This window comes from Cebus imitator, unplaced genomic scaffold, assembly GCF_001604975.1.
Source record: "Cebus imitator isolate Cc_AM_T3 unplaced genomic scaffold, Cebus_imitator-1.0 Scaffold284, whole genome shotgun sequence".
Taxonomy (NCBI): domain Eukaryota; kingdom Metazoa; phylum Chordata; class Mammalia; order Primates; family Cebidae; genus Cebus; species Cebus imitator.
The window spans coordinates 2,787,266-2,811,146 of record NW_016107599.1 but is presented as its reverse complement, the minus strand read 5'-3'; the positions used below and the strand labels follow the sequence as shown (position 1 = coordinate 2,811,146).

Sequence of the window (23,881 nt, the reverse complement as noted above, 5' to 3'; positions counted from 1 at the left end):
GTCTTGCTCTGTCACCCAGGATGTAGTGGAGTGGTGCAATCTCGGCTCACTGCAAACTCTACCTCCAGGGTTCAAACGACTCTTCTGCCTTAGCCTTCTGAGTAGCTGGAACTACAGGCGCCTGCCACCACACCTGGCTAATTTTTATATTTTTAATAGAGATGAGATTTCACCATGTTGGCCAAGCTGGTCTTGAACTCCTGACCTCAAGTGATCTGCCTACCTCGGCCTCGCAAAGTGCTGGGATTACAGGCATGAGCCGCCATACCTGGCCACATGTTCTAACTTTGGTAAAGCCAGTAGTGGGAAGAAGCAGATATCTGGGGCTTCCCCATTGGTGAGTGTGTGTGCCTGAATCCTGGCACATCTTCCCTTCACTCTTTCCTGCAGTAGATTTAAGCATAGAAGAAACACTTTCTTTGGATGTTGCAGTTGTAATTTGTGTCATTAGCCCTACCATCCAGTTTAAGTCTCTGCTGCTCACTGTCTGGTGGAATGAGGAGATGGCTCCCAACATGTGGCCACATTGTGACCCTGCAATGGTACTCGGCAACTTCTGGAGCAGTATTCACCTTATCTTGTGGAAAATTTATAAAGCAGAAATAATAAAAGACAGTATTTTGTTCTAGAAAGAAAAACAAAAGCCAGTAACTTTCTGGTAAATTATGTCTATAGTAATACTTAAACATTAAGCTGATTCTAAAAAGATGTGAATTTTTTTTTAAAGACAGTGAAGGAGCAAGAATAGACCTCTGTAAAGTTTAATATTGTAAAATATGTCCGTTAACATTAGGTCTGTCTGTGAGCAAAAAAAAAAAATTGACTTAAACAAGTTTTGTTTTTTGTCTCTCTTACATGAAAACAAAGACGGAAGGTAAGGTCTCCAGGGCAGGTATGGAAGCATCCTGAATTGTCAGGGACCCAGGATTTTTCTATCTCTTTATGGTATCCACCTAATGGGTTAGGATAGCTGTTCATGTTTCAGCTATCTCATACAAATTCCAGCTGATAGGACACTTTCCAGATGTTTTATAAGCACTACATCTTATATCCCATTGGCCATTAACTCAGTCGCATGGCTATCCTAGCTTCAAGGGAGGCTGGGGAATGTAGTCTTTATTCTGGGCAACACTATGCTCAAATAAAAACAGTTTTTTAGAGGATTATAAGGGGAGAATGGATATTAGGAGATAATAAGCAGTCTCTGCTTGGTACATGAAATGAAATCTTAAGTGACTTAATGTAGCTTCTCATTGTAAAGTCATTTGCTTGTAGCACTTTTCATTTTTGTTTCATGTACTAATTCCATATGTACATATGTCTTCTTTTCTAAAGTATGCTCCCTGAAGGGGGAAAACAGCCATTTTTATCATATACGTAGAGCCTCATACAGTGTTTTGACCATAATCGAGAAAGCCTAGGATACAGGTGTTTTATTTGGAAAGAAATTTCAGGAAACACCAGTGAGGAAGTGTAGAAAATAAGAAGGAAGAAAGAGAAGTTGATTAAAACATATGTTGGTGGGCAGGTTACCAATGTGGGCAACTGGAGCCTGATTCCGTTGGGGAAGCAATGAAGAACTCTGTGCAATATACCTTAGGATTGTCACTTTGAGGGACAGGGAAGCTGGGGAATTATCCACCAGTTTCTCAAACCCATTGGTGAAAGGTTGCCCCAGGGCCATTAAATTCCAAGTGATTCCACAGTTTCTTGCACATAAGCTGAGCCAGCTCACACAACACCAGATAAATTACTTAACTAGAGAAATCAAGAGACACAAGCACTTGAGGTGGGAAGCTGAATGCATATCAGGAACTTCCCATCCTGGCTGCAAGTCAGCTCCAGGGAGGGCCAGAAGCAGGGCATTCAATAGTGTCTATCTAGCACAGGAGGCATTTTCTTTTCACGGATCAAAACAGGATTAGAAAGGAGAGTGAGGGTATTTTACTATTGTCCCACGTGAAATAAATAATAACTCATTCCACTATATAAATCCAGATATAAGCATATAGAAACCTGGGAAAGAAAATAAAATGCACACATCACAGTTGTGTGCATGAACACACACATGCATGCGCACACACACACACACACACACACATAGAGACACATCAGAAATTACGGGAAATTCAAATGACTGCTCAAGGATGACATTTTCTGTCTAGTGTCTTACTGATGGTTTGTTTTTTTCTTCTACAGCTACCTGTTCCCTGATGATAGCAAAGCCACCAAGCACAAAACTCTGGTAATAAAAAAGAGTGTTAACCCTCAGTGGAATCATACATTCATGTTCAGTGGCCTCCATCCCCAGGATATAAAGAATGTTTGCCTAGAACTTACCGTCTGGGACAAGGAGGCCTTTTCCAGCAACATCTTTCTGGGAGGAGTTCGTTTGAATTCTGGAAGTGGTGAGGGATTTGGGGACCCACAGGGATGGTCTGTGACTAGGCCCAGGTGGGGGCACGATTCTTATAGGTGTGATGTGCAGTGGATGTGCATATGTAGTTTCAGCTAAATCCTGAAATTACCACAAATGCTTCATTCCTTTAGCTAAGGATCTATTCATTGTTAAAATATGAATATAACTACTGTAACTTTGTATCATTAGGCTAGAAGATTGGAAGATATCATATTTAAATTCAGTCCTTTCACAGACCAACATTTACACTTTAGTCTAAGTGAATTTTAAGTACTTTCTTGGGCCTTGCTTCAGATTTTACTCAGGAGATGATTACCAAGACAGCCCAGGATTCTGATGGGAAGGGAGCAACTTTCAAGACCAACATCACTTCATCATCTTCTCAGTTCTGTCCAGCATTTGCAGCTATTATTCATACTGGTTGGATTGAAAGAAAATCATTTTTTCATTAAAATAACACCAATGTTGTTAAAAACGGATCAAGGAAACCCACAACTGGTGCCACAAGACATAACTGTAACAGGGTGAATTGGAAGAGGGATTGCAGTAGTAGAGCATGTGTGCACTAGTAGAGCACATACAGTCCCCCTAACTCTCATTATCCCATAGCCTAGGCCAGACATAGATGAGACCATCTGCATACACTGTGGTAAACATTTCTGTTGAGTAAAGTCCTATCACTATGATAATTACTTGCTTATAGATTAAGGGGAGCCAAGAATATCTATACCACTAAAAGGAAAACTTCCCAGGTCAGAAAAGTGTCCTTGTTAAAAAAGAGAGCCAAATTCATCCCGTTCTTCTGTCATGTTAGCACAGCCCAGATGAACCAGCTCTCTGCTAAAGTAGGGAGGAAGTGAGTCACCAACGCCATCCTGATTTGCTTCACATGGCCTAGGCATCAGAGAATAGTGCAGGCTGCAAAGGATTGATTCAATTCTAACCCCACTCACTATATATGCTAAGTGAGAACAAGGCAGTATAAAGGTACTCTGGTCAAAAGGTCCCCTCAGAAATTGATAGATGCCTTGCAGGAGAGCAAAACATTTCATATGTAACATATAATTCTCCTGTTTCGCTTCTTCAGGTGTGAGCCATGGGAAGAACGTGGATTGGATGGACTCTCAGGGGGAAGAGCAGCGCCTTTGGCAGAAGATGGCCAATAACCCTGGAACTCCCTTTGAGGGTGTACTCATGCTTCGTTCCAGCATGGGAAAGTGTAGACTCTAAAGGGACCAGCTATCCAAGAATGAGGCCACCGGGGACTATCTGGTTGTCATTTCCTACCAGTACCAAACTGAGATCTGAGATTCTGCTTCCCTGCCATTTCTCACCTGACAGTATTGGGACATGAGGAGAGAGATGTCAGTAGTATGAACATTTAGGGTCTTGTTGAGTGCCTAAGTGTGTATATATATATATATTTCCATGGGTCAGGGCATTCTTGATTGGATGATAGAAAGTGTGCCACTCTGTCCTGTCAACAAGCAAATTGTACAATGGCTTATAGGGGTTATACCATAAAAGAAATGGCACAAGCTTATTTGAAACTACGATTGACATTGGGGTCCTCCTTTTTCTAAGTTACTTTAGATTTCCTCAAATCCTTTGAGGAGAAAGCGGACCACTGAGAAGACAGATCACTTGAAGAGTTCGAAGAAGGGATACTTGCTCACCCTGGGAATCCACATGATCTCAAGAAGACCTGATGGGGATGGTTGCTTGGGCAAGGGGATTGTCCTGGTATTGCAGCAAACTTGTGGATTAACCAAGTAGTATTTCAAGATAGACTGACAGGGCTTTCTATGACTACTATAGAATTTATCATCTAAATCAGTTTATTTTTTAGAACAAAGAGAGCTAAATAACTATATCAGAGCAATGTTGATTAGAATTGACTGAGAAAATTGGGATGTAGGGTCACCCTACTGATGACCTAACTATTAGAGAGCTCTGTTGTAAACATTTATTTTATAAAATGTTCTAAGCCAGTAACCAAAAGTGAATGAGAAATAATGGTCAATTGATACACCTTTTAACATTTTGTTCATTGATGAGACTAGTTTAATGAAGAAGGAGGTACTCTACTTGTTATTTTACTTCTGTTTCTCTTCTGCCTGTTATGGGAGAGAGTCAAGGACTCTGTCTTCTCTCTTCCTCCTTGTTTTCTCCTTCACTGAGTTTTTCTTATCTCCTTTTGCAGTAGTTAACTATTGTCACAATAGTGCTGAATGAAAAAAACACACCAAATGTCAGTGGCTTAAAATGACAATCCTTTCTCTTATGGATATGAAGATTGGCTATGGCACCTCTGCTTCCTGCTACAGGCCTGAGGTTCTAGGTTGGCTTCTTGTGCCTCATCCTCTTTGAGCCAAAGAGATAGCCAGAGCATCTTGGTGGCACAAGTGCAATAGGATGAGCCCCACTGCTCAGGTACATTTTCAGCTGGTTGTGTTGTGTCTACTAATATCTCATTGGTCAAAGGAACTCAGATGACCAAGATGAAGAGACAGGGAAATATGCACTGCCCACAGTGAAGTCATAATAAGAGTGAGGATGCAGGAAAGGATGAAGAACTGGGGCCAACAGTTCAATCCACCATACTTTCTCTCACCTGGAATTCCAGATGCTTGAGCCACAAAAGTTAGATGCAAAGGTAGTTAAAGCTAGAAGGGACCTCAGGCCCAGTTCCTCATTTTGCAGATTCCAAACCTGAATTCCAGAGAGCTGAGATAATTTGCTGAAGGCCATATGGAGGCTGTGACTAAATGTAGACTTAAATCCAGGCTATCAATCTTAGGGCAGTGTTCTTTCTTCACTGCAGTTCTTGGCATGATCCTATGCTTATTAAGGTGGATAAGAGGGCATATGTCAAGAAAGTTGGAGCAGAGTCTGATTATTTGAGCATGAACATATCCGACCAAGGTATGTTCTGGAGTCATAATCTAGCCCTTAAGCTCATTTTTAATGTGATTTCATATAAAATCCTCAAAAATTTAGAAACTGAGTTTTAGTAGTAACAGAGCTAGAATTATCTTCAGGCTTATTCTAGCTAGTTGTTCCATATTTCTAGATTCTCTCTTCAATTTTGAAAACTGATTTAAGAATATATTTAGTATTATTAGTAGTAAAAGAGTAAGCAATCCACTTTCAATTTTATTCAAAAATAGGTCACCTAATTCTAGAAAATGATTATTAGCTTAGTGTTGCTTAGCAAGGTACTTAAAAGAAAAAGCCACATATATCCCTGTGCTGCCCTTATTAAAAAACAGAAAACAAAAAATGTAAGATCATCATTGCTTCCCACATAGGAAAAATAAAATGTCTTCAGACTTGATGTGACTGATTCTGTCTTCAATTACATTTTTAGGGGCGGTAAGAGGGCGGTGATGGTGAAGTCTGGAAATATCTCTGGAACAGACACAACAAAGTGGATTTATTCATTAGTAATAAAAATGGAAAAATAATAAATTTTAAAATTCGTAACTTGAACTCAAGAAGAGCATGAACTTTATGTGTTCAGATCTTTGCCACATGTAGAGCAAGTCTCTGTATCATGGTTTCATAAAATCCAACATCTAACTAGGTAGTCCCATAATGCAAAACTCAAGTATACAAAAATCCATCAGAAACCTCTTGGTGTTGCTCTTGGAAATAAAAGGCAAAAGTATGGTATAGAACTACAAATAGTATTTTTAAATACAGGTAATCCACGTGAATGGCACAGAATTGAAATGGTTCAAAATTGTGAAAATTTAAGTCTTCCTTCTCCTCTTCCCTATCAGAAAATATTGCGTCTCATTCTTCTTTGGCTACAGCATGTTAAATTATAGGGATGTATCAAGTTTATTTAACCAGTCCTATCCACTACAACATTAAATATGGTTAACCAAGCTATCTATGTTTGATGGCTTTTCTAAACAATATTTTCTTTCAAAAATAAACACTTTGAAATTCAAAATGACGTATAAATCTTAACCATTCCACTTCTGAGTATTTTTCTTCCAGAGATAGGTGCATATATGAGAAATGAGTACATACAAGGATATTTATTGAAAGAGATTGGAAACAACCCAAAAGCCCATCAATAGAAGACTTGTATAATATCACATGACCCTGATTTTCTGCTTCACAAGTCACTGCTTCTTTGTCTTTGTCTTTACTCATTCTCTACAAAACTATTAAAAATTGTATTCTTCAGTACTCAGTTGTTTTCTCCTCACTTTATACAGCCTCCCAGGAATTATCATGTACTGTACTCTCAAGGTTTAATACACTTTTCACCTTCAACTCACATCTCTAACCCAGACCTTTCCTGTCAACCCCAGACCCAGATCTAACTGCCCATATGACATCTCCACTAGGATACTTCATGTTTTCAACATATTAAAAACTGTACTCTTCATTTCACCATCTCCCTCACACCCATGTCTTTCTGTACCAGTGTGCCCTGTCTCAGTACCATCATCTACCCAGTAACAGTAACCAAACATGTGGTATTGATCTTTGGTTTCTGCCTCTTTCTTATCCTGAGGTAAAAATCAATCTGGAAATCACATTGATTCTGCCTCTTAAGTATCTTTAGAGGCTGTTCAATTCTCAGTATCTCCATGTCACCACCCTAGTCCAAGCCACCATCACCCTTCTCCAAGGTTATTGCAGCAGTCTCCTACCTGCCATCTATGTCACCAATTTTGTCCTCCCCCAATCCATTCTCCTTACTGTGGCCAGAGCTATTTGCCTCAGCATGTTATTTTAAAATGTTCAAATATACAGAAAAGTTGAGAGAATTTTACAGTGAACATTCTTATAGCCATCACCCAAATTCAGTCAGCTCTGCCATTCACATTTGACTATACTTGCTTACCATTATCCATCTATCTGTCCATCCCCAGAGTGATCTGTAAAACCCTCCATGGCTTCCCATTGTCTTGAGAATAAAATATAAATTCCTGCTTATGGCCCTACATAAGATGGTCACTACCAGATTGTCCCAGGCCATGTCTCCCTCCCCTTTTCTTCAGCCACATAATTCATTTTTCTGCTTCTCAGTTGTGCCAGGCTCTATCCCACCTCATGGCCTTTGCCAGGAATCCTTTTGTTTCATCTTTTTTTCAGCCTGATTCCCATTAGTCATCCAGGTCTAAAATGTTACCTCCTCAGGGAAACCTTCCCTGATCACTCTCTACTGAACTAGGTCACAGCAACCTGCCTCTATTTCCCCTTCACTGCACACATCACAATTATAATAAATTATTCATGTAATGAGTCCTTTAATGTCTATGTCTGTTTCCTCCCTGCCATGTCCCTAGAATGTAAGATTCAGAAGGGCACAGATAATATTATTTTTACAGCTATATCCCAGAGCTTAGCTCACAGTAAGTAATCAAAAATTATTTGTGGAATAAGTGAAAACAAACTAATGTAACATCATAGAATATTAGACTGTAGGCATCTTTAGAAATCACCCTTTCCAACTACCAAGTAACAGGTAAGAAAACTGGGGCCCACATAGATAAAGAAAAATCTCTTAGTTTGTTACCAGTTGGTCTTTTAAAATCAACCTTGCTATACTCACCATGCTGTGCAATGACACAGCATAATGACTATACTTAAAAATAATGTATATTTCAAAACAACTAAAAGAGAGGATTTCAAATGTTCTCACCACAAAGACATGATAAATATTTGAGGTGATGGATATACCCACTAACTTGGTTTGCTCTTTTCACAATGTATATGCGTATCAAAACACCACATTGTACTTTATAAATATATACAATTATTATTTATCAATTAAAAATAAAATTAATTTTTTAAAAAGTAAACTTCCTGCAAGTACTGTAGTTACAACCCTAGACTGTTGGACCCAGTTTGTCTCAGCATAGATTAAAACACAAAGTGTGCTGTCCAGTCCAGCATGCCAGTTTATCAGAAGAGACCACAGCCTTGCATGGAATGTCCTACTCCTTCTTTGAAGATCTCAACTCTCATTTTTCCCTCAGATGAGTCAAGTTGAAAAGGGAGATGGACAAGTCTAAAAGCCTGATTCTATCCATGCATACATAAATAACACATACAGGATGTGGTAGATTCATTCTGTTAATCAGCTCTCCTTTCATTTATGTTGTTATTGTCGCTGGACTCATCTGGATGTAGATTTTCCAGGTTAAAAAAAAAAAAAAAAAAAACACCAAAAACGAAGCTATTTTGAAGTAACTTCATACTCTCAGCTTCTTTTTCCTTAAGAAATGTTCACAAATGTATGGCTAATAATCATTAAATACTTAGATTACTAATGAATGAATTAAGCCCACCTGATTCACAGTCACATTAGTCTCATCAGTCTGATCGCTACCTACTACTCCAAGGTTTACCTTTGGTGAAGGAGAAGAAAGCCGTGAAAGAAATTAGAGTAAACCGCATCTTTAGAAGCAAAGTGAAATGAAATATCAAGCCCTAGACACATCTGAAAGTGAGAAATAGTAGCATTTTGGGACTGTGATCAATGTTTGTTTTTCTCCATGTAGACATTTCACATTAAAGTGAACATTGTCTCTAGAAGTTGCCAGAAGGGTTTTCCTCCCACAATAGTGTCATAAATGACCTCTGAAATTGAAGAGAAATAGTAAGGGAGTGTCCATACAGGCAAACGTACAACAAAACTTAGATCTGGAAAGGTTTGAACAATAGCCAGGAAAGTTATACCACATCAAGGATTCCAAAGGATTATCTGAAACATCTGGAGTATGAATTTAATACTTTTATTCCAGAGCATAGCTCCAAGCCTACTAAACAAAGTCTCCAGCAATCCCAATTATTTTAATCAAGCTTCTTATGTGAATCTAATACAAATAGATCACAGCTTGAGAAACACTGCTTTAGAGGACAAATTATATCAACCGTATTCTTCAGACCAACTCTACATAATGATGGCTGCTTGAATTTGACCTTGAAATAGTCAATCTTTTGCACCCCCAGAAATCATTAACTGCAAGGCAACCATGGAGGAGTGGAAAGAGTCTAACCTTCAACTCAGAAAATACTAGTTCAAGTCTTGAATTGAATACTTATCAACCATGTGACTTCAGTCAAGTTAATTATTCAGTATAGGTCATGGCCTATTTGCCTGTAAAATTTGAATAAATAGGCTACTTTGGAGTAACTAAAGATACTAAATAAGGTAATACATGTAAATATGCTTTGCAAATTTTAATCCATTGTTTAAAAAGGTCGTTATTGGTGAGTTAGTTCTATTACGTTGTGGTCCATAATTTCTTATGCCCTCTTTTTCATAGATGCTGGGTTAGGTCTTACATTCTATATACAGTCTATATACAATGAAGGGGTCTCCAATGTTTAAATGTAGCAAACATAAGAAACCCTTATTTTGTGCTAGATTACCCCTTGTGGGTGATAGCAATGTATTTATTTTAAGCTGGAATTTCATACTTCATTGGATTAGATAACAAATACTACAGAAAGTATTTAATTTCATGGGGAGAAAAACTGGTCAGTTTCTTGGTCCACAGATTATGGAACCAGCAAGCAAACCATCTTTCCTCCCCTTTCTTCAACACTCTCTTCCAGTATAATGACCATCTCTTTCTATGGTGCATTCCCTATGCCCCATGCCAGGAAGATAAAACCTGCCTGTCTCACAATAATGCAGAGTCATGTTCTTTATCTACAGAAAGAAATTTACCATGCTGTCAAAACAATTTCCATAGAAACACAAACTGTTGTTACTATGAGTAATGCATAGTGTTTCAAAGATTATCAATTGTACCTCATTTACTTCACTAGAATTTATCAAAATATTCTGGGGAAGGATTTCTTTTATACTCGGAAAAGTAAAGTTGAATATGTGGTTAGTATTGCGTACAAATGCCAAAACACTCAATGGGGTAGTATATCACACTTTTCTCTCAAATATTTCAGCACAAGTAAAGATTTGTCTCTGACTTCCTTTTTGTCTGAAGGAGGCAGAAATTAATACAGCATATAAATCAAATATTTTATCCTAGTAATTAAAGCAAAAGTTTAATTGGAATTTTCTAAAAGAAAAGATGTCTTCTTACAGGAGGGCAGAGAACTAAATATATATTTGAATCTAAATATTTTATTTTTATTTCTTTTGTGTGAGATGTATTTACTTCGGGGAAAGAATCTGATTTCTCCTTCCAAACATCTTTTCGACTTTGTCAATAGTTCATTTTGCCTGTAGAAAGTGGAAGTCTATTTGTGCAAACCCACAGGAATCAATAAATCCTGATAAGTAAATCTTTCTCCTTTGGAAACAAGGAAGGAAGCCATTCCATCACAAAGCAGTCACAGCAGTCATTCAAGGTTGAACCCGTAGTTGAAATGATTGGGGATTGGGTATACATATATTTGTTTCCATCCTTTCTTAGTATTTATTATTCATAAATGAACATTTTTAAAGAGAGATCATTGGCTTTCAGTTGATTTGAATAAAGAGATATCAGGACTTTTCCTTAATCTTCTTGATTTTCGAGCTTCCCTGCCACCTCTGTTAATTTGTCCTCCCTAATACCTAAATATCTTCCTACATTGTCCCTCTGGCTGACGGCGTGCACATCAGAATTTTAAGAGATGCCTTTCATGCTTTTTTCCACATGGGTTTATGGAAACATTATTCTTCATTTTCAGCTCTTTCCTGTCACCTCAGAACCCAGCTCTGTTAGAGTCACTTGTTTGCAAAGCTTCTTAATGCACAGAGGCAGGCTGGGGAGGGGGCTTCTGGGGAGCTTCCCAGGGTACCAAATTATAAAGGGTGCTAAACATCCCTGGAAATGTAATGAGGTGGAGAGCTCCTCTCAGGAACAATATAGTATTAGCAGGAAGAAATAATGTCTGCTTGAATAAGATAGATGGGGTGAGGAGCTTATGCCTGAAGAGCAATTTATGGCTGATGGGGCTTTTGTTTCACTAAATGGGGCATGCAAGCTTGGGCAACACAGAAATTGCAAAGGACACAGGGAAAGGGGGCATTTGCCTTCACTGGGGACTTCTTTCAAATCTCTTCCACCAGCCAGGTCCACCTGAAAATATATGTTGTACAAATTCTCAAAGAGCATCTGAGAATTGCATCACATAATCAACCCAAGTATTGGCCCAGCTCTTTGAATGCACTAAGTCTCCATTCCTGGATTGAACATAGTAGTCATGAGGATACTTTTTCTCCGGGATCTGAAGACAAGTTCAGGGGTTTAGTGGGCTGGAGAAGGAAGACACATTTTCAATATCTAAGAATATCTAACTAAAATCACTGGGTCACTGAAACATTGGAATGGGAGCTCTTCGTTGAAAGGAATAAGGGATAATTTTCTAAACTCTGCCATAGGGTATGTCACCTACACTTGTGTTCATTTCTGCTTTGTCATGGCATTCACCTGTTTCAGCTGCCAATTTACTCTCCTACACTCTTGTTAGGAAGTTGGTCTCTTTTGTTTGTTTGCTTTTGGTTAATAGACTTCTCTCAGAACAGCTTAGGATTACAGAAAAGTTGAGCAGAAAGTACAAGAGATCCCTTATACTACCTTCCCCCGAGTTTCTCCTATTATTAACATATTACACTGATGTGGTACATTTATTACACTTGATGAACCCTATTGATACATCATTATCAACTAAATATCATACTTTATATTATGATTCATTCTTTGCATTGTATAGTTCTATTAGTTTTGACAAGTTTATAATCTCATATTTACACAATTACATTGTAACACAGAATAGTTTCACTGCCCAAAACATCCCCTGTGATTTAAACCATGGCGACCACTAATCTTTTTACTGTCTCCATAGTTTTACCTTTTCTTCAGAATGTTAAATAGTTAGAATTATACAACATGTAGCCTTTTTGGATTTGCTTATTTTGCTTCTCAATATGGCATTTAAGGTTCTTCCATCTCTTGTTGTGGCCTGATAATTCATTTCTTTTTTATTGTGGTAAGAAGACTTAATGAGAAATCTAACCTCTTAACAAATTTTAAATGTAAAATATAGTATTTTTATTTGTTTTAAAATAGAGAAAAGGACAAAGAACTCTGAGGAAACAGTAACAATTTTTTTAATCTCAGGAGATGACGAGAGGTCAGCATTTATTCTGCTAGATTTTTTTGTTATTCTTGGCCACAAATAACTGTTCCCGTGTGCTTGTGTTACCGTGTTTACTAATTGCTTGTCTTATCATGCTACTAATTACAAATTAGTAGCAATACTTAAATACCTAACATGCCTACTTCTAAGCTTCTGTATATAACATGCATCCCAGACAAAAGCTTTGTGCCACCCTGTACTTGCTGCAAATTGGGATTCTTTAATTAAATTTCACTTCCCTAATATCTCTAATATGTTCTGAGTTATTTCTGAGTTCTTTTTTAATGTTTATTTTACATTCAGGGGTACATGTGAAGGTTTGTTATGTGGGTAAATTGCATATCACAGGATTTGGTGTATATATTATTTTGTCATCCTAGTAATAAGCATAGTACTTGGTAGGTAGTTTTCGATCCTGTCTCTCCTCCCACCCTCCACCCTCAAGTAGGCCCTGGTGTCTGTTGTTCCTTTCTTTGAGTCCATGTGTACTCAATGTTTAGCTCCCATTTATAAGTGAGAACATCAGGCATTTGGTTTTATTTCTGAGTTTTTGAAGACGGATTATATCTCACCTATCCCTCCTGCTTTTATACTTATTTGTCTTTGGAGGAAAACACCTTTGCTGAATTGACACACAGATTGGATTGGTGTCTGGTTGCTGTTTTTAAAAATAGAATGATGTTGAACAACTCTTCTGGTGCTCAGTTATGGAATCTGCCCTCCCATTTCAGTTTTTGCTCATTTATGTTCCTGTAAGTCTAAACTCTTGCACAAATACTCCCTTTGCTCTCCCCTCAATACATCAAGGGAAGGGATCAGAAATGACATTTATTGAGCATCTACTATGTGTCAAGTACTTTATGAATTGTTACTTAATTTAAAGCTGTTTTTTAAAAATACCTAAGAGGCTCACAGAGGTTAAGTAACTTGCCCAAGTTCAAAGATAGTATGTAATACAGCCTCATCCCACATGGAGCTTCCCAGTTAAGATCCCAAAGCCCAATTTCTTTGCACTTCATTAAACTGCAACCCAAATAGAAACCTTGTGTTTGTCATGAGCTGGAGACTTGCCTCTTAAAGTGGGATTCATGAACCAACAGCATTACTAGCATCTGGAAGCTTGTTGGAAATGCAGAATGTGGATCCCCAGCCATGCCCACGGAATCACAATGTTCATTATAATAAGATCCTTAATTGATTTGCAAGAACAACAAACTGTGGGATGCATTGGTGTAGAGAAAATGGCAGAACTGATATTGATATTTAAGACTATTGTAGTTGATGCTGACATTGTCCTAAGACACCCCCATTTGCCAGTCCTTTTTTTTGAGCCCCTTTTATTCCTTAATTATTATTTCTCAGCATATACACATGCTTGATTACTAACATCCTTTGTGTGTGTGTGTATGCGTGTGTTCTCCTGTGGCTATCCTGAAGACATCCTCAGCCAGGTAGTCTGACTTTATTTCAGAGTTCTTGAAATGAAAAACCTAAATATTTTTTATTCTATACGATTTTGATAACCTGCTAAATACAATGAGGACCAACTGACTCTGGATACAATCTCCCCTAAACCTGAGGAAATAGTCCCTGAAAGCTTTGTTCCATAATACTAAACAAACGTCTTCTAGCTGGTATCTTCTATTTTCAACCAAGAGTCAATATTTATGTTGCTGCTGATGACGAACTGCAGAGAAAAGCATTTTTATACCTAACTGGTTTAAGCCAGTGATAAATGTGAGGTTTGACTCAAAAGTACATTTTTGTTAACCCAAACGTGAAAGAGTATGGTGTATCATAAAAAACACTGAGTTGATAGTTAAGAAATCTAGCTCCTTCTCTAAGCTGTGCTACTTGCTGTGGATTTTGAGCAAGTCAGGTGCTCTCTCTGAGCCTCAGTTTTTTCATCTATAAAATGGGAGACTTGAAATAAGTGATATTCAAAGTCTACTCAATCTCTAAAGTCCTATGACAACTTACATGTGCTAGAATTAATTTACTCTTTGACACCATGGATTGTAAGAGGCAGCCTTACTTTACATACTACTAAGGAAGAAAAAAATGCTGTCAATTATAATTTTTTAAGATGTTGCTCTGGATATTCTACATTTGATCTTGCAAATTTTCTCTTTGCTCTTTTCACACTGTTTTATGCCCTAAGAGGCGAACCTTAATGATTTGCTTCAATGTGATTCTCTTACCTTCTGGATTTTGGTTGGGTTTGGACAAAAGAAGCCAGCAGTAGGAGATTGAATTGTGTGAGGAAAGTGAGACTGATATAGTTATTACCCTAGCTCCCTCCTGCTAGGTCACCAAGTGGTAGTAGCTACCTTCCTCTACTCAGGGCTATAGTTCTTGTCAGGTGACCTTCTCCAGAAGCTAGAGCTACAGAGCCACTCCTGTCCCTCAATCCTTCAGACCTACTGGTGGTAAAGGCTCCCAGCTGTTGCTAGCATCACTGTCCCTTGTTGTTTTCCCTTGACCCTGACTGCACCTTTATAAACAGTCCCTTTACTAATCTTTCCTTTGTGTTGCAGCCACAGTTTCAGTGTTCCATTTGTTTCCTGCTAAGACCTTAATTGATACAATAGTTGATATTATGCCTGTTCTTTGGGAGGTAGGCTCTCAAAATAGAATTTCAAGATTGTATTGCTTACATATTTGAGAAGCATTCCCAGAACCTGGCAAATTAATATGTGCATAGCACATGTTAATGTCTTTGAATAAAAAACATACCAAAAAAAGTTCTTCCAATTGTAGTGCCTCTGCTCAAGGGAAGAAATATAAGGTAGTCAAAAATCAAGAGATTCTCTTGTAGGTTTCCTAGAATGTGTAAAGATAGTCATTTAGCAAAGCAAAAAACAAAAATAAATAAATAATTTACAAAAAACAAGAAAACAAAACAAAACAAAAAAATAAAGATGTTCATTTAAAGATATATGTTCCCTTGAAAAGATTTTCTTTGCTCTTTACAGCAGATGCCCTGCTTCTGATTATGTTTGTTGACAGTAATTAAAAAGAAAACATTTCCCAGTCAATAGCTGGATAGCAGGTTTTAGGGACTTTACTGTTTTGCTCTAGTAAAGGTACCACATCTGGAACTGCAAAATGTCATCACTATGATGGATCAGAATGCTACTTTGTGTATAATGGCAATCAGAGTCTCCCTAGAGTACATTATAATAGAGAACGAGAGAGATGATATAGCCCTTATACAAGAAAGATATACTGTTGTACTTGTTATGTGACTCCACCACTATACTTAGACTCAAAGAATATTTTACACAATATTACCTCTGATCAATAAATTTATTTCACAATGAAGAAAGCCCATCTGTGGGCTCATGCTATGTAATTTACTAGTCTTACCACATGCCTCATGACCCCAAAATAGCTGGTTTTATGGAACAATGGAATGACTTGATCAAAGCTCAGTTACAGAATTAACTGATAGGCAATGCTTAGTGAAGCTGGGGTATTAACTTACATAATGTAGTATATGCTTTAAACCAGTGACCAACATATGGCGGTGCCTCCCTCATAACCAAAAGGCAATGGTTCAGTGACTAAGATATAGAGCTTGAAGTGGCCCCTTTGATGATTATATTAATAGGTTATTTAAGGCATTTTTCCTACATATCTCCATAAACTTGGGCTCCATGAGTCTAAGTGTTTTACCGTCTAAGGAAAGAATGCTTACATAGGAAACTGACATGACTTTATTTCATTGGAATCTGAGAATGCCTCGTAACCATTTCAGGCTTTCCATGCCACTGAATCTATAGGGAGAGAAAGAGTTATCTGTATTTGCTTCTGGATAAATAATTGGTTTATTCATACACAATGGTTACAAGAATTATGTCTAGAGGTTAGGGGATTTACTGAGATATCTCCTACTACTCCTAGCCAATGGGAAACTACAGCAATCAATAAAAACAGGAACATTAAGGAATCATATTCTATAGCAATGAAGATTTGGGTCAATCCCTCAGATAAAGAAATCCAACTAGATGAAGTGCTGGCAGAGAATTAAGGATAATTTAAAATGATTATCAACTCAGATGCCATAACCAGCCACCAAAGAGGGACTGAAATGTCTTTATGCTGATTAATTGTTTCATCCAACCTCTATCTTCCCGAGCTCTCTTATGTGAAGGGAACTGATGGCAGCCAATGTTTCAGGTTTCGTATGGGAGTGTAACAGAACTATTATTACCTGGCAATAATATCGCAGTCACAGGTCAGAAAATTTCCTTAAACGACTAGATAATAAATAGTTCATATGTCCCTTGTCCTGGGAGCATGAATTATTTATTCCAGCAAAAGAAAAGAGTAGATGCTGAGAGTAAAAGGGATGAACTGTGATGGGACACAGAATTTATCTATCATCTACTTCAGAAGTCGGCAGACTATAGCCCACAGGCTAATCATCTGTTTTTGCAAGTAAAAATTTAATTGGAATATAGCCACACATATTCTTTTACATATTGTTTATGGCTGCTTTTGTGGTGCAATGGCAGAAATGAGTAGTTGTGACAAAAACCACATGGCCCATAAAGCCTGAACTATTTATTATCTAGCCCTTTAAGAAAATGTTCCGACCTGTGACTGCTGTATTATTGCCAGGTAATATTAGTTCCATTGAATTCCCACGTGAAACATAAAACTTTAGCTACCATAAATTGCCTTCACAAAAGACAGCTATGTTCCTCTGCCACAGCTCCTCTCAGGTGGCCTCTCCTAAAATTATACCTATGGTTTTCTCGAGGTTCTAGTAATCACTCCCTCCCCTTGCCCTTCAGGCCTAGGGTAGAAAATGTCCCCTAATGCTGGTAACTTTGAAGTCCTTCAGCATCACTTATTGAGTTCCTTTTACCATGCCCACATCATTATAGATAATCCTTTCAATCTGCCCTCCTCAATTCCCATTTGAGTCTCACTAGGGCTGTAACTGAGAAAGATGTCATTAATTGTAAGACACTGCCCACTTCAGAGATGTTAAAATGTGAAAAAGAAAGTGTGCACCTCAGGATCAATTACCCCTGGGGAATGAATAAGTGAGTGACCCGCATTCACAGGGCAGTTCATCTCAAAGATTGATGCAGTGTAGTGGTGTGATAGATTATGCTTTTATCAGAAACCAGAATCAATACTGCTTCTTCCTAAGTACCTAGATGCTCTTTCTCAGGTTGGATTCTGGTGACTAACAAGAAAGCCATAGTCTTGCCCAGGGCTCCTAGTTGTTATACTAGGGTCAAAAGATTAAAATGTTATTTAGTCATTCCATTCTTATGAAATAAGATAATTCCAAAGCAAAGGCCAGCAACATGGGTACACTCCTGTTTTCTGCAGAACAGCACAAGTTACTATTGTTTTTGACCCTTCACAAACCGATTTCAGAGCTTTCTTCAAGAAGACAATGACCCATCCATTTGAGAACACATCAGATTCCTCAGGGGGTGCAGTTTATTCACATTCACTGCCCTAGAGACAACTGGCATATATTCTGGCCAAGACAGAATATTATTAGACATGAGTTTTTCTTAGCACCTTTATTTCTAAGATATTATTTAGTCTAGACTCACTGTCTACAGCTTACCAATTCTTTAGCAAAACTGCTGATCAGAACTGGATGGGCTCGCTTATTACAGAAAACTAGTAATGACTGAGACTACTCAGTCTGGAATAAAAGCTATTGTGCCTTTGAAAAAGCCCATTTCTTTTTCTTTCCTAATTTCTAATTTATTAATTAGTCTCTATAGAGACAAAGGAACAAATGTCTCACCTCTGGCCCTCCTCTAGGAAAATGCTACTCGAGGTGCTGGCCCAGGATAAGATAGGAAGCTTGCATCACAATGTAAATCAGTGTGTGGCTTCCTTCACTGAGAGTTTTGTAATCAAAAATATCAGCCGAACTAAAAAACAAATTGATTGACATTGTTTATTTCCAGTCTTGGGCAAACCCTTTATCTCTCTGTGAACCAGTTATAAATGGTGCAGGGACCAACAACTATTACAAGGACCAAATTCCGACAAGCATTGCTCTAGATGGTCTTAGAACTCAGTCCCTTCACAAAGTTCACCTTTTAAATTGCTGCCACTTGTTGAGAAATAAAAGTATTTCTTCTCTTTCTGGTTTTTCAAGAGAGAGAAGTAACTCCTCTCTCCAAGCCTGGAAGTCCATGCTTAGTCTCAGAAGGCATCAGAAATCCACTTAGCCTGCTCAAGAGTCAAATGGAATTTTATGAAACTAAGTGACACATTGGAAGACACTCAAGAGAGAAAGATTCAGATTTGATCTGTGACCAGACAGATAATGGCATTTCAGTTCCATTTGAAATCAATTTGTTAGTCTCACAGCACTGCTGCCTAAGCATAGCTCCATCCTTCACAGAAACTTATTGTTTCTGATGTGGAGAGACAATACATTTCAAACACAGTGCAGAGAAATTAAATGTTCTTCAAGCTCCAATGCAGACATAGAGCAAACAGAAAAACAGATCCTTAAACTGTTGAGGATCGTCAAAAATGATACCATAGTAACAGAAATGCATCCGTACACTGCACATTCATCAGTAAAATTGACTCTGATGAACAAAGCTAGGTGCTTTGCAACATTCCCGTGGCTTCGTTCTAAGGAGAAACAAGTGCCATATTTTAAGTGAGTTAAGCATAATTTTAACTTTGTAATGCAAACACTAAAAACATTGGCCAAAGACAGAGAAGCAATAACAAGTGTTTCTCCAAAAAGGGAGGTGTATCCCATTATTCCCGGCATCTTCCTCACCTCTCCCAAAACAGTGGTTCTCACCCTTGGCTTCATATGAGAATCCCCCTGTAAGCTTTTAAAATCCCTCAAGTCCTGTCTGCACCTAGACCAATGATATCATAATCTCTGGGTGCAGCACCAAGTCATCAGTATTTTTTAAAGCTCCCCAAGTAATTTGAATCTATATCCAAGGTTAAGGCCTAACGAGTACTGAGAGGACTGGTAGACCAAGGGTGTTGTGCTTGCAGTCTTGCTGACAAAGACACTCCCGTTACTGCAGCAACCCTTAGGGCACAGCCATACAAGAAGCCCTCAGTGTCCCTTCTTCAGTTACTGTAAGTCCCAGCTTTAATGCTGTTAACAAGCAAGTATTTGTGATTTCTTGTGAAGATGAAATGAGATAATTTGAATGGAATGTTACAGTTTAGAATTTTTTAAATTTAATTTAATTCAATTTTAAGTTCTTGGATACATGTGCAAGACATGCAGGTTTGTTACATAGGTAAACATGTGCCATGGTGGTTTGCTGCACCTATCAACCCATCACCTAGGTATTAAGCCCCGTATGCATTAGCTATTTATCCTGATGCACTCTGTCTACCTCACAGTTTAGATTCTTGATGAGCCAAAAGGGTCCACTGATCCCTGCTATTAATTTCTGATTAATTAACTAAGGGTATAGAACTTATCAAAAGAAAAATAGCTGCAGAGAACAGGAGCAGATGCAGCATATGTGGAGAAATGTTTCCTTAAGTGTGGGTTTTCTACAATGCATACAGTCCCCACGAGTCCTGCCAGAGTTAAGAAAGATGCCAGATTTTTGTTTTTTTTCAACTCCTTTCTATTCCAGGTTCCATCACAATTCCAGAATTATGTTAACAATCAGGGTTCTTCAGTTTAAGGCAGTACAATGTTCGGTCTTTGGACTCCTGGGTGTCCTAAAACTTTTCTAAGGGGTTACCAAGGTCAAAACTGTCTTCCTTACTTGCTCTTTTCACTGTGAAACCTGAAGCACTTTGGCATGAATCAAGGCAGTGTATGTTTTTATCTTCATGCCTTCATAGTAAGCAAAGTAAAATACCAGTTTTATTTAAGAATATCCCTGGCCAGTTCTGTTGGTTTCCGGTTCACTCTATTGATTGTTTCTTTTGCTGTGCAGAAGCTCCTAAGTTTAATTAGATGCCATTTGTCTATTTTGGCTTTTGTTGCCATTGCTTTTGGTGTTTTAGTCATGAAGTCCTTACCTGTGCCTATGTCCTGAATGGTATTGCCTAGATTTTCTTCTAGGGTTTTTAGATGTGGAGAAATAGGAATGCTTTTACACTGTTGGTGGGAGGGTGAATTAGTTCAGCCATTGTGGAAGACAGTGTGGCGATTCCTCAAGGATCTAGAAATAGAAATACCATTTGACCCAGCAATCCCATTACTGGGTATATACCCAAAGGATTATGAATCGGTCTATTATGAAGACCACTGCACACATGTGTTCATTTCGGCACTGTTTACAACAGCAAAGACTTGGAACCAACCCAAATGCCCATCAAAGATAGACTGGATAAAGAAAATGTGACACATATACATCAAGGAATACTATGCAGCCATAAAAAAGGATCCTTTGTAGGTACATGGATGAATCTGGAAACCATCATTCTCAGCAAACTGACACAAGAACAGAAAACCAAACACCGCATGTTCTCACTCATAAGTGGGTGTTGAAAAATGAGAACACATGGACACAGGGAAGGGAACACCACACATTGGGGTCTGTTGGGGGGTGGGGGACTAGAAGAGGGATAGTGGGGGTGGGGAGATTGGGGAGGGATAACATTAGGAGAAATACCTGATGTAGGTGACAGGGATGGAGGCAGCACACCACCATGGCATGTGTATACCTATGTAACAATCCTGCAAGGTCTGCACATGTACCCCAGAACTTAAAAAAAAAAAAAAAGTTAAAAGCTTAAAAAAATGAGTATCCCTGGCCAGGCACAGTGGCTCATGTCTGTAATCTTAGCACTTTGGGAGGCCGAGGCAGGTGGATCACCTGAGATGGGGAGTTCAAGACCAGCCTAACCAACATGGAGAAACCCCTTGTCTACTAAAAATACAAAATTAGCCAGGCATGGTGGCATGTGCCTGTAATCCCAGCCACTTAGCAGGCCAAGGCAGGAGAATCGCTTGATCCTGGGAGACGGGGGTTGTGGTGAGCTGAGATCACACCATTGCACTCCAGCCCGAGCAACAAGAGCGAAACTCCATCTCAGAAAAAAATCCCTGCTGAAGCAGTAAAAAATGTTAATGCTATTAAATCTTGACCCTTAAGTATGTATGTTTTAAATATTTTCTGTGCATACCTAAGTATGACACATTTTTTTCAGCATTCTTTTTATTTTAAAGAACAAATAACAAGTTATTCGGGCATGAGAATTTGGCAGACATTTTCTCAAAAACGAACAAAGTGAGCCTGTCACTTCAGCAAAAACAACTGACAGTGCTTTTTGCCAATGATAATATTCAAGCTTTGAAGCAAAAATTAGAATTTTAGAAAATTGTATCCATCATTGTGACTATGACAGCTTCCTAATACTTATACACTTTTCTGATAAGATTGGTGATGACATTAAATAATGCGATATTCCAATATTGTGGAACAAAATGTATCAATCTTTGCAAGAACTACTTGATTCAGTGAACCAGTGTTTTCTAAATGACCAATGCATGAGTTACAAATTTGTGCATGGATAAAAGTTACATTCAAAGTGCAAGATAAACCAATGGATTTTAATGCAACAGAGTTCAAAAAGTTTTCATATTACTATTAATATTTAAAGAACTACCACTTGACAGTTTTTGGTGAAGTGTCAAAGAAAAATATTTACAGTTATCTAAATAGGCTATCAAAATACTCCTCTCTTTTTCAAATACGTGTGTGTATGTGTGTGTGTGTGCGTGTGTGTGTGTGTGCGTGTGTGTGTGTATGCGTGTGTGTGTGCAGCCAGATTATCTTCTATTTCAATCAAAATAACATATTGTAAGAGACTGAATAGGAAAGCATATATGAGAAACTAGCTATCTTCTATTATGCCAGACTTTGAAGAGACTTGCAAAAATGTAAAATAATGTGGCTCATCTCACTTTTTTGTTTTGCAAAACAGATTTTCTCAAGAATATATCTACATAAACATGCAATATATTTATTTTGAAATGCATTAAAATATAATTTTTCAAATTTCTGTTTTGATTTCTAACCTGATAAATATTGAGAGATGTAACCCATATAAACAAAAATGAGAACACATGGACACAGGGAGGGGAGCACTACACACTTGGGTCTGTTGGAGGGTAATAGGGGAGGGTCAGTGGGGGTTGGGGAGCTGGGGAGAGATAGCATGGGGAGAAATGCTAGATATAGGTGATGAGGAGGAAGGCAGCAAATCGCACTGCCACGTGCGTACCTATGCAACAATCTTGCATGGTCTTCACATGTACCCCAAAACCTAAAATGCAATAAAATAAAGTTTTTAAAAAAAGTACTTTGGAATCCTTTAAAGTTTGAGAACTGTGGGTTTAAGGAAATTTTTGTCAACCTAGGCTGTTCACATTTTTGTTTTTGCAGACAGTTAAATTCCTAATCACCCAGCCTGATCTTGTGGAAGCTTGATTTTAGGCTTTGTTAAGGAGGTCTACTTTGATTTAACTTAATCCTGAGCCTTGTTCTTTACTTTTGAGGAGTAGTCCTGGATTTTCAGTGGAAACTCAATCTCTTCACTGAGCTCCTTTAACTTGACAGGATTTGACCTCCAAACTGTCTCTCCAGCACCGATGAGCTGCTGAGACCACTGCTCAGCTCAGCTTTTTTCCTTCAGCTATTTTGTTTTCCTTCCAGACTTCTTGTAGCCTCACTCTGTGCATGCACAGCCCAGGGGTCAGTTAAAGATCTGAGGGGGAATTTATATGCATATTTGGGTTCTTCTTCCCAAATCCCACCCACTGGCTTTCTCCTTTCTCATGTCTCCTCCATTTCCACACTCTCTGGTCAACCTGCCTTCACCCTCTAAGTCCTCAGCCCAGTAAGATTACAGCCTTCTGCTTGAGTTCCACATCCGTACACTAGCAAATGGAAAAGTCTTCAAGGGAAAACCCAACCAAATATGCATCTTACCCCATGTGCTTGCATTCTTTCAAGGTCATAGTTCCTCCAGTCTCTGCCTGCTTTTGGTTGAGTGCCAATGGGTTCCAACAACTTCTCTTTCTATATTTTGTCCAGAGTTATAATTGTTATCAGCAGGGAGGTTAGTATGATATGAGGTAGTCTGCCATTAAATGAAATTTAATTCCTGTCTCTTCACATTTTTAAACTAAGATTAGCAAGACCAGGTTCTCATCTGTGGGGTGACAGCAGAGCCATACCAGACCCTTGAACAATATATCCACTTCCATCTGTGCATTGTTCTATAAAATCTATTTCCCCACGATCCACTCAGCAAGTCTGGTTTAATATTCTCTTGCCGGGGTGTTTCTATGTTGGGCCAAAGGCCATCATAATACATCCAATTGTCTCACAATCT

General features: G+C 38.4%; 1 protein-coding gene across 3 annotated transcripts in view; it reads left to right on the top strand.

Annotated features, from left to right (window-relative positions):
* SYTL5 (synaptotagmin like 5) overlaps nt 1-5,765 on the top strand; it is a 95,727-nt gene extending 89,962 nt beyond the window's left edge. For all 3 annotated transcript variants that reach the window (XM_017501721.2, XM_017501722.2, XM_017501720.2), the window contains 2 exons: nt 2,200-2,408; nt 3,507-5,765. In XM_017501721.2, the coding sequence (XP_017357210.1) occupies nt 2,200-2,408; nt 3,507-3,649 (352 nt within the window). In that variant the 3' untranslated portion in view covers nt 3,650-5,765. The remainder of the gene's footprint in view (nt 1-2,199; nt 2,409-3,506) is intronic.
* Nucleotides 5,766-23,881: the final 18,116 nt, after the last annotated feature.